Genomic DNA, 12,248 nt, shown 5'->3' with positions numbered 1-12,248 from the left:
CAGTCTTAATAAGTTTGGTGTGAGCAGGCAAATTTCCCCAAAATTATTTAGCGTGTACAAGCACGCGAGAGAATGCGTTAAATCATAATAAGGGTTGCCCATAAATTACTTCAAGCAGCTTTGACCATTTTTGACCCCCATCGAAACGCTTTTGTAAAAAGTTCCGTACAAGTCTTTACAAAACCACTAAACCCGCCCCCTCCCCTACACTAGAGTTTGACGTTATTTGAATAAAAAAATGTTATACTAAAATGTTATAACACGGCTAAGTAAGATTTTGAACTTTACTTTGCCAACACCCCCTCCCCCACCCCACCCTTGGTAAGTGATAAAACCCGCCCCTGCAGTTACCCAGCAAGCACATCAACATTGAAATAACATTGAAATTTTAGGTTGAAAATGATTGATTTTTATATAAAATGGAAACGCAAGTCTACGTTGAAACTAAACGTTTAAAATAAACCGAAAATCAACGTTAGATTAACGTTGATTTAGCGTCGATTCAACGATTGTTGTTCGTACGAACTTATATACGAGTTTATAAACCTTAAAAATACAGCTGTAGATTGTTACGCAAGCAATTCCCTCTAAACAATAGTTTTTAACAATTGTTCAGAATAACGACTTGCGATTGCAGAATAAGTTATTTCCTTTGAAGAATTACACGAAAAAAGAATTCTTAAGTATTTCCTAAGAGACAAATTCCGCACTAGGAATTCTCACTTACAAGCCGTAGCGCTAAACTAATAACGAAACGAGAAGACTACACACAGTTAATATAATAATTAGTTATAACAATTTAATATATAGATATAGAAATAAATGTCAAACAAGTATTAAAGCAGTTCTCTTTCCTATAAAGAAGAATACGAAACATTATATGGTACAAGAAGTGGGCTGAAGAATTTAAAAAAAAGATTTTGAAAAATGCTTATCTAGAAAAAGAAAAAAGAAAACCGAACACTTACCAGCATTGCCGAACAAAATGGACTTCAATGAATCCAATATTGCTATTACATGAAAATAATGGAAACAAAAGACGTAGTTGTATCTAAAAGCAGCAATGTCAAATAAATCTGAAGAAGAAAAATACTCGACATTCTTATTTATTATCGGCGAATACATGGACTTGGAATAAAATAAAAAATGATGATTGTTAAATTGATGACATCGCGGTAAAAGAACAAAGAGATTCGAAGAATACTGTTTACCAAAAAGAAATCTGGTTTTGGAAATAAGAAAGTTTTTCTTACGGAAATAAGAAGTCAATAAATCACTTGATTTTTTTGTGACTGATTTAAAAATCTGGCTCAGACATGTGAATTTGGTCTTATATTATACAAGATAATTGGCAGAAATCACATCAGTCCGAAATAATCTATTTTAAAAAAAGCAGATTTAACTTTAACAAAAGCGATTAGCATATGCAGAGCTAAAGAAGTAGCAAATGTAGAAATGATATCAATTACACACGAAAGAGATATTGACGTGGTAAAGAAATTCAAAAAGCCAAAACAAGCCGATACGACAATCGAACAAATACCGAAAAGTTCGCAAATAGCGAAAATGTATCAAAAAGAAAAACAGACTTTGTTGAATCAAATAAACAACAAAGGCAGTGGAAGAAGTGCAGTAGAACACATGAACCAAAAAACTGTCCTGCATTTGGTCAATTGTGCCACCAATGTAACAAAAAAACTCATTGGACGACTTGCTGCAATTCAAAAAACTTACACTAAAATTGCGCTGTCAAATGTTACGTTGAATCTGTATCATCTGGAAAAATGTATATTAAAAAAGAAGCTTTAATAATCTTCAAAGTTAATAATAAAATGATATGAGGAAAAATTAACACTGTAGTTGAAGTTGATGTTATGCCAAAAAGAGTCTACGACCAACTAACATCACGTTATAATCTCACTTATACAGCTGCGAAACTACGTGGTTATGGAGGGAATTATATTCCAGTACTTGGAATAAATCATCCATTTCAAATTGTAGCGACTGATTTATTTCACTGGAATAAACAGGATTTTATAATATTGGTCGACTATTACAGTCGTTATTAGGAAATCGAAAGATTGTATAACATCTGATTACAAATAGTGATAAAGAAACTAAAAATCTTTTCCAGACACGGCATACCACAGCTAGTACGGAGCCACAACGGCTCATATTTTACATCTTCAAAATTCCGAAAATTAAGTAAAGAGTTGAAGTTTAAACATATAACTAGTAGCCCGCAGTAAACTAAACTAAAATTTAGTTGAAACTTCAGTGGCATTCTTAAAACCACATCCATTGTTTCCTCACTAAGCAAAACAATAATGCAATGCATATCTTATTTACACAGCAAAAATTAAAATTTCAAGTGTGTGTGTTTTTTTCGGATTTATATACACTCATTCCATGGAATTAAGCAAAAAACTAAACAATTGTGTTTTAGAGTCTATTTAGGGTAACTCTTTTCAAAACATGAGTAAATTTTTGAAATCATTTCTAATTGGATACACAGAGGACTTTTAAAAATTATTAAAAGTTATTAATTATTAAAAGTTATGTAAATAGACCTGCAGGCTATTCATATAATTTTTAATCCTTAAGTGTATTGTAGTACTCCCAATCACCATTAAACATTAAACTATGCTTAACTTAACTTAAAGACTAAGAACGAATGTACCGCTCCGCATCCTGTTCTGCCTTTCATAGGATCATTCGGGGAAGTACAAGACACTTAATGATTAAAAACTACGTAAATAGACCTGGAATAAACAAAAACTAAACAAGTGAAGAAAAAAAGTGTATTAAGTGTAACTCTTTTCAAAACATATGAGTAAATTTTTTAAACCATTTTAATTAGATACAAAGACAATTTTAAAAATAGTAACAACTTGTCTCATATTTTCCACTTCCGGGGCAAAACGAGATAGCATATACTATGTAACTAAAGACCAAAATAAAGAGATTTTTTATAAAAAAAGATATTAAATATAATTTATAAAAATTATAGTAGCTTTAGCTTAAAAAATCAACCTGCTTGGCTAACCTAACCACAGTTAGCCTAAAAACATAGTTCAAACTTAATCTTCACCGTAACAAATTGTTGCATAAGTTACACCTAACTACAAGGCATATAATCATGGTTCTTAAAATGTTTAAATATATTTATGGCAGATACACACAGTTCAAATAAAGACTGTCCATAACTTAACAGATTAAACGTCATGGTACCATTATATACACCTAAAATGTTGTGCACATTTCTCGCTAGACTCTATTTTATCAATTTTTATAGTTTATTCTTTTCTTCTGATAGTCTTTTCTTGCATTTAACTTATTTTTTGTTTTTTAACCCCTTATTAAAGTATTTTTATATGATGAGCTCATTAAAATTTCTGACTTTTCCCCTTTTTTTCTTGTTGTCTGTATTTCGATAATTGGAATCGGTAATATATTAGTTAAAGAAAGCTGCCGAGAGTTTGAAACTGACAACCAAGCATTTATTTTATTAACTGAAAAACTAGCAATTTTGGTTTGGCTCAATTAAAGAATCAATTTTAGATGATTTTTCAGGATTTATATCAGCTATTTCATTAAATATTATTACTATCTTTTAAATATTGATTTTCAAAATAATCTGACTCAGGAAGAATTTCTCAATTAAAAGAGTTGATGCTTGTTACTCGAAATTCAGAAATGTACCAATGTAGCTGCTTTCACATAAGCTTGACAAAATAGTCCTGAAAGCTTATCAACTGTAATTCTTCTTTCTGGGTGCTTTCTCATCCAAGTTGTGCATACTGAGTTGTAAGCACTCTTAAAAGACTTGAACAAAGTTCGATCAGGTGGTTGGAGCTTATGGGGTATATGTGGTAATAATGATAAATTATGTAATCCATTATAGCTAGCGTAGTTGAGAAAATCAAGACGTTTGGTCTGTGATTTGTAACCATCAAGAGTTAACAAACATTCATTTGTAGTGCTATAATTCACGCGTATTACAAAGTGTGTTATAAAATCCCTAAACAGATTAATCTCTACCCAATCACTTTTGAAACAGCGTCCAACTGTTTCTGGTGGTGCATCATTAATCAATGAATCTAGCACCTGTTTTATTTTTAAAATAATAATAGGAGGTATGCAGTATCCCACACTATCAAAAGCTAGAATAACAAGTGTTATTCTAAAATTTTAAAGAGCTGCCCCTCTCACCACTAGTTACTTTGGCCTGTAAAATACAATATAACTATAAACATATTGACAATACAAAAAAAAAAAAAATCACACTTTCGTGTTTTACTAAGGCAAATTAAAAAAATGCAGCTTTTCACTTATTACCTTTATAAGCTATTATTTTTGAAGACTTGTTGGTCAAGGATCATTGCAATTGTAAATGCGATTCGCTTCAAATTGGTTTACATTAATAAGCTTTTCCAGATTATCAAAATATCTTTGAAAAACGGCTTTATTTAAACCAAAAACTCGATTTATAGATGCTGCCTCAGGTTTTTGAATAAACAAGAAGGGATGTCTTTTCAAAAATCCAACCTAATAAAATCTAGACCTGCAAGTTTTTTTTCAGTATTGAATGAATGGTTTATTTTATTGCGTACAACATAGTCATACATCGCCCTTTGAAGTTCATTAGGGGCTGTCCATAAAGTACGTACGCTCATAGGGGAAGGGCGTCTTCAAATAGCGTGCGTAAGCGTATAGGGGGGGGGGGAAGGGTTCTATATCGCACTATATACGCACTAATTAAAAAATGTCCGAAGTTACATGGTGACCAAACTTAGCCAATTTTACGGTATATAAAACTTTTTTTTTTATTTTTCTATTTTTAAATCAATATAAAAGTAATTTTATTATTTGACAAAAGTTATGTATTTTTAACGTTTTGTGTTTTATTTTTTGTTTATAAACGCGGACAATATGTTAACGGGGCTCTGTGATAAGAAAGTCAATGTCTTCTTTTTGCTCCGGCCGATATTTATATATGTAATGTCTTTATTGTAAAAATATATGAAACAACAAAAAAAAAAAGTTAACGGAATTGCTTATTTTTAAAACTATATATTTACGAAATTTATCAAGGGGCTTGGCGATAAGACATATTAGTCTTTTCCTCGCCCCTGCTACCTATATATCTTGTTAGTAAAATACGGATTGTATATATTTACACAAGAACAACAACAACAACAACAACAACAACAACAACAACAACAACAACAACAACAAAAAATGTTTGATAAATACTTCTAGTACTAATTCACCTTTATCAAAAGAAATGGAAACTTTATTTAGTTCAACATTATGAGTTCAAGATTAGCATGTTCAGTAAAAAAGTATATTTGAATGCAAGGTTAACTTCTGGTCATGTTTTATGAAAAAATGTTAACTGGTTTTTTCGCAGACTAAAGACAGGTTATTGGCTTTAAACCTGAGATTAAAATTTTAGAGTTTAATAATCTTTTTTGCAGAATTTTTCTGCAACGAATTTGGGGAATGTGGTTTCTTTATTTCTTTATTGTCAGTGCAAATTCTAACGTTAGCCCAAAATTTTATCAATAAGCATAATGATCAAAAATATGCTTCTTTTTTCTCTATTATGTTTTTTCATTCCAGTCATTCAAGAGATTGAGCGTTTAGACTCCCTTTACAGTGTTGGCCCTGATAAAAATATGAAGCTAAATTTTTGTCAGAGCTAGATTTAAACTCAAGGGCAACCTCTCAATGCAAAAAATGATTATTGAAGAATCTGTCCAAAATAAAAAAATTTGCTGCCACAATTTTCCTCTAAATAAAATATCCAACCTTGAAAATAGAATTCTAGAGAACAGATTAATCTTCCAAGAACTGTCAAATCGCCCTCCAATATAACTGTACAAGTTAATAACTGTTTCTTTATTTTTAATACTGTTTATTAACATCCATATTCTCAAGAGCCATATCTGGATTAATAACACTTAAGCAGCATACTCACTACTTAGGAATAATAAACAGATTCTATGAAGTCAATATTAAAAACACTTTTTTCTTGTTTTTTTTCGAGCTAAATTCTTATTAGAATGCATATAGATTGGACAATAGGCTATAGACCCTTTCATTATAATTGGTTGAGAAAGCATAAAGCATTTCCGCAAGTGAAAAAAGAAGACTCCTTAAAACTATTAAGATGCAAAATATCTTCCATAAAGTTGTCTTCTATTTCACAAGCTTTAATTTTTACCGATTCTTGATTTTTCAACCAGAAGAATGAGAATTTTAAAGAAACAGTTTTCATAGTCTTAAAATTAATTGTAACTAACTTTGTATAACTTTGAGTTGTAGTTAAGCCAAGTAATTTTAGCTTTTGATCGTGACTAAAATATTTAATTAACAATATTGCGCGTTGTTTGAGCAGAGAAATTTACAAATACAAAGCTATAGATGCGGTCTAATGTATAGCTGGCACAGTTTTTTCTATAGTTAAAGAGCTCTGACACCAATATGACTTCTTGAGACATCCATATTAAATTGCCTACCCAAGCTACTGCTTCTACTTGTATTTTGAGGTTTTGAGGTTGTTAGATATTAGTACTCCAAGATCACGCTCAACGCATGTTGGAATTAGATTGTGTCTGATACCGACAATGTCAACCTTGGTATTTTTAAATAGTTTGTGCGATAACCAACTTGCATTACTTTGTACTTCTCAACGTTTAAATTTACAAGGCAGTTGTGGGACCAATTTATGGCGCTGTCAGTGTCCCTTGCAGTTTTCCACAATTTCCTTGCAGTGTCATTGTCCCTTTATTGCAGTTTTCCACAATCAGAACTGTTACTATTATTGGCGTATAGTTTGGTATGGTTATAAATGCAGTCTTGTAAATCATTCATGAAGAACGCAAATAATGGTGACGCAAGAACTGATCCTTTAAGGACGCCACTTGTCACCCTTTTCGACTCGGACGTTTATTCTCCAATTTGTACTCACTGTTGTCCGTTAGCTAGTCAATTAGAGATCCAGTTTGATAGCTGGCCTCAAATGTCATAGACATGAGCCTTTGCACACTGTGTTGAATGCTTTGGAAAAGTCATTTATTATCAATTATTATTATTAATTTTTTTTTTATATTCAAAGTTCAAAAATATTACAATAACCAAATATATTTTATAATTTGTACATTAGTAACGACAGGATTTCTAGAAGATCATAAGGATCTTGTCATGAAGCCCTTTACAATATATGTTTAATTTTTAATAAAAATACAATGTCTGATTTTAATTTTGAAAGAGAGCTTTGTTCTATAAGTGCTTCCCCATATAATATTCGCGTAGTTTATATGACAATGTATAAATGAATAATATGATTGTGTGAATTGGTGTTTACTTAATATATTTCTCGCTTTTTAGAGAATTCCAATGCATTTAGCAATTTTATTGGAGGTATTATTAATATGATTTCTCCAAGATAGATTTTCATCAATATATACACCAAGAAACTTAGTAACCTTTTCTCTTTTTATTATTATTATATTATTGATTAAAAGGTCTGGCATGATACGAGGCAGTTTCTGTAATTTTGAAGGTGGGTAAAAAAGTGTCTATTTAGTTTTTTCTATTTTTAGAGATAATCTATTTCGTTTAAATCAAACAGAAACTTTTTTGAATTCATTTGTCACTTTAGTAAAAAGTACATTACTATCTTTATGATACAAAAACAAATTTGTATCATCTGCAAAAATTTATGAAGATCATTTATGTACATTAAAAAAATAAGTGGACCAAGTATGGATCCTTGTGGAACACCACATCTTATATTCATTATTAGATGAGATATAGAATCTTTATTGTAAATAAACTGTTAACGGTTAGTAAGATAACTTTCAAACCATAGTAGGGTTTTATCTTTAATATCATATGATATTTGTTTTTATAACAGGATTTGATGATTGATGGCATCAAATGCCTTAGACAAATCAATAAACACTCCTTGTGTAAAACAAGAGTCTTTAAAAGAGTCAGTTATATTGCGCATAAGTTGAAGAATGGCATGCTCGGTTGAATTTTTTTTTTTAAACCAAATTGGTTTTCGTATAGAATTTTATTTTCAACAAGGTAAGAGTAGATTTGGTTGTACATTATTCTTTCTAAAATTTTTAAAAAAACTGGAAGAACTGAAATAGGGCGATAATTTGTTATATTTGCACGATCTCCTGTTTTAAAGATTGGAATTACTTTTGCTATTTTTAGTTTATCTGGAAAAGACCATTGTGCAATGGATACACTGAAGATTTTATAAAGAATAGCTTTTATATTATCGTAGGAATCAATCACAATATTTGTGTTAATATCATCATATCCAGTAGCTTTATTTCGTTTTAATGACTTGAAAGCAACCTCAAATTCATTAAAAGTTAACTCAGTAAATTTAGATTAGAGTTTATTGATGTTTCTAACTCATCAACAGGTTTATCTTTAATGAATAAAATGCTATTGCTTAATTTTGTCCCGATAGTGAAAAGCTTTTGTTTGGTTTAAGTTTTCCAGACACCTTTTTCATGATTTGCCAGACGCGTTATGAGTTGTGCTTATATTTATTAAGCAAGTTTGAATTGTAATTTTTATTTTGCATTTTTTCCAAGCTTTTCAAGTAAGTTTTTATACTTTTTATAATTTTGTTTATGTTTTTCTGGTTTCGATTTTAGGCATTTAATGTATAGCTTCTGCTTAATTTTTGACGTTTTTCTGAGAATTTAGTTATCCAGGGAGATGACATTTCTTTATCTCTTAAAACTATTTCAATTAAAGGAAAATTGGAATCGTACACTTGGTAAAAAGTTTTGAAAAAATTGTCTTAGATTATGTTGATATTATCATTAAAGTTAATATAACCCTAATCTATAAGTGATAATTGTTCTCTGAAAGAATTTGAATTATTGTTGTAAATAAGCCGTTTTTTTATAAAAACCTTTCCCTGCTTTTCTTTTTTTTAAATTTACACATATAGAAAAATAAATCGGGAAGTGATTATTAACTATGTCAACTAGATGTCCACAGTAAACTGCTTCCGTTAAATTGTTTCGAGATTCGATCTGGTTTGTAAGCAATAAAATCAACCTAAAATTTTTAATATAGTTATTACAACTTATCAGCTTATTCATCTGTCTGAGTCATGTTTGTGACTTCAATATATGATAAATAGACTGCTAAAGACATAGCAGATATTGTTATTGCAAATGTTTTGAGTAAAATAAGGCATATATTATGAGAGGAAAATAAAGAATAAACTACTGTTTATGGTATCTAGGGACATTGCTATGGGCTCTGATGCTACCTAAGAGTGTTTTAAAATGTAAATATGGACAAAGAAATATTTTTTATATTTGTTTCCAATGTTAGTTGCATGAAAATATCAAAGGTTAAAATTCCACCATAAAAAAAAAATTCGCAAATTTTTTTTTCGATGATTATTTGCATCCCTACCACCTTAAGAAAATTTGTTTTTTGCAAACTTACTGATGCATTTTGGTACTTTTAATGCATTTTGGTATTTCTAAAATTAATTTTTTTAACAATATTAAACAAAAATAAATTAAAATAATAAATCAAAAAAATTTTTTAAAAATAAAACAATTTTTAGCTGAGATACAAGGCTTCAGGCATAACTGTACCGTTATGACTCACTGTCCCGATATGCAACGCTCTACCCTATCCAAATTTTATAAAAGTGACTGGTTACAACATATAATTTTTCCTTACAATACGTAGAGTAAGAATATATTTTGCTTTTTATCCAAATTGGGGTGAAGCTGTATTTTTTTTTTTACCTATAAACCTAATTATTTCACATTGTATTCTTATAAAATGTTTAATATGTGAATGGATGAAACCTTTTTATACATCTCCGAAGACTTCCTAAAAACCAGAAAGTGATTTTAAAGGTCTCAAAATATTTGATGCCCGAGCTGTAATTGGTTTTCAGGAAATAGGTTGTGGATTTTCATCTATGCAAATATTTTCCTCTATCATGAACTTGAAGTCAATGGCATTATTTTCTTTTAAACAGTTGAACAAGAAATGAATGACCGCCTATAAAAATGTTGCTGAGAGTAATATAGAGTATGCTGCTAAAAAAGCTTAAAAAATTGATTTAGTAGATAATAGTACTTGAGTACGTGTTTCCATTGACGGTTCCTGGCTAAAAAGAGAGCATGGATTAGTAACTGCAATATCAAGTGATAAGTGCTAGGATATGGTAGTAAAGTCAAATCACTGCTTTGGATCCAAAATGTGGGAGAATAAAAAAGGTTTTCTTGAATACGATTTATCGAAAATTGATCACCACTGTCAAATAAATCAAGAAAAATCCTCTGATGTGATGGAATCATTTGGTGCTGTTGATATATTTAACCGGTCAATTATTAAACACAACATTATTTACAAAGAATATCTTAGTGATGGTGATACTTCATCTTTTAATGATGTTGTTAGATCTGAACTATATGTAGAATATAGTTTAGCACCGATTAAGCTTGAATACATTGGACATGTGCAGAAATGATTAGGAACTCGATTACGCAACCTTATTAAATCTTACAAGGGTACAAAAACTCCTGTCTCTGGAAAAGGTCAACTGACTGATAAATGCATTGATTCCATGCAAAATTACTATGGTATGGCAATAAGATCAAATCTTTCCAATGTTTATGCTATGAAAAAAAGCATAAATGCAACACTGTTTCATTTCGCAAACACAAATGATCAGGTTGAGCGTCATAAATTTTGCCCTTGAGATACCAACAGTTGGTGCAAGCACTGGTCCAAAGGCCAAAAGGATTATTAACCCTCCAATACAATCCCTTTTTGGATAAAAAGTCTTCTTCTACCTTTTTTTAAGGATTTAACGGATGAGGATTTGTTAAATGCAAATGAAGCCCTAAATGGACTCATATGGTCGAGGTTACCAAAAACTGTATTTTTTGGTAGGTTAACCATAGAAATGGGTGTACATTCAGCTATTATTCATTTTAATAATGAACGGAAAGAAAAACTGAAAGTTTTAAGACACTTTTGTTTAAAAGGGCAAATTTCAAAGGCTGTGGCAACAAAATTAGATAATCAAAGTTAGATAATTCACGCATTAAGCGAATAGACGAATACAATGAAAAGCGTAGAAAAGGACTGCAAGCCAGAAAAAATAATTTTTAGATAAAATAAGTGAAAAAGAACCAGTAGATTCATATCAAACTCTTACTGAGACTTATTTTTTAAACATTTTTTTTTTTTTTTCGCATTTTTCTCTGGTTTCAATTTTTTGCATACTTGCTATAACTCAAAACATGGTAACTTGAGATAAAGTTGAGTATTTGACTTGAAATTTTGAATTTATGTTTAATGTAATCTAATACTCCGGATAACGCTTAGATTTTACATAAAACAATTAATAACTTATACAAAATTTAGTTTAAACTCAATTTGTATCAACATTTGTTGAAAAAAAGTAGTATTTTCACAAAAACTTTAATAACTCTTAGAGTAAAATAATTTATGCAAATCCTAAGGGTCATCCAGAGTATAATATAATAATGCAATGCATATGTGCAAAAGGATTTTCAATTTTGCTTTTGTTTTATCAAGATATCATGTTTCAAAAGCATCACTTGTAAGGGTCAAAATTAACACATTTCCTGCCATTATGGATTTTCTGTTTAAAAAATAAAAAGTATTTTTATGCAAACTTTTTCTCTTAATCTATTTAACTGTTTAAATGAACTAAAAAATGTTATAATGACGAATTTTAGAAAGTCGTCTATTTGCATCCCTAACACCTTAAGCGATACAATGACAAAATCTTGATCTATTGCTAATTTGCTTTATTTATAAAAAGTATATATTTTTCAAACACTATTTTTTATCCTCTTTTTGAATCTGGTTTTAAAAAAATATCTAAAATTAAACTTTTTGAATAGTATTAATTTCAGTAAAATGATTTTTGTGGGGCATATCGGGACAACAAGTTATTTATATAATTGACTATATTACTACCATTTCGTTTAAGCCAGCTTGTCAAAAATGTTGCTGAATACTTTCATGTATTATTTCAGACAATAATAAACACTCAAAACTACTAAGAATAGAGTGCGGTGTCCCCCAAGGCTCCATTCTTGGACTCCTTCTGTTTCTTCTATATATTAACGACCTTACAAAAACCTCGAAAAACTTGATGTTATAATGTTTGTCGATGACACAAATTTATGTTATTC

General features: G+C 30.0%; 1 protein-coding gene across 1 annotated transcript; it reads right to left on the bottom strand.

Annotated features, from left to right (window-relative positions):
- Window positions 1-3,690: 3,690 nt before the first annotated feature.
- LOC136081233 (uncharacterized) lies at window positions 3,691-8,545 on the bottom strand. Its single transcript, XM_065798534.1, has 4 exons — window positions 8,537-8,545; window positions 8,152-8,382; window positions 4,213-4,228; window positions 3,691-4,163 (listed from the first exon to the last, which is right to left on the bottom strand). Exons 1-4 carry the CDS (start codon window positions 8,543-8,545, stop codon window positions 3,691-3,693), a joined length of 729 nt encoding a protein of 242 aa, XP_065654606.1.
- Window positions 8,546-12,248: the final 3,703 nt, after the last annotated feature.

Source organism: Hydra vulgaris, chromosome 06, assembly GCF_038396675.1.
Source record: "Hydra vulgaris chromosome 06, alternate assembly HydraT2T_AEP".
In the NCBI taxonomy this organism is placed as follows: domain Eukaryota; kingdom Metazoa; phylum Cnidaria; class Hydrozoa; order Anthoathecata; family Hydridae; genus Hydra; species Hydra vulgaris.
Note: the sequence above shows the minus strand (reverse complement) of the source record. Positions and strands in the feature narration are given on the sequence as shown.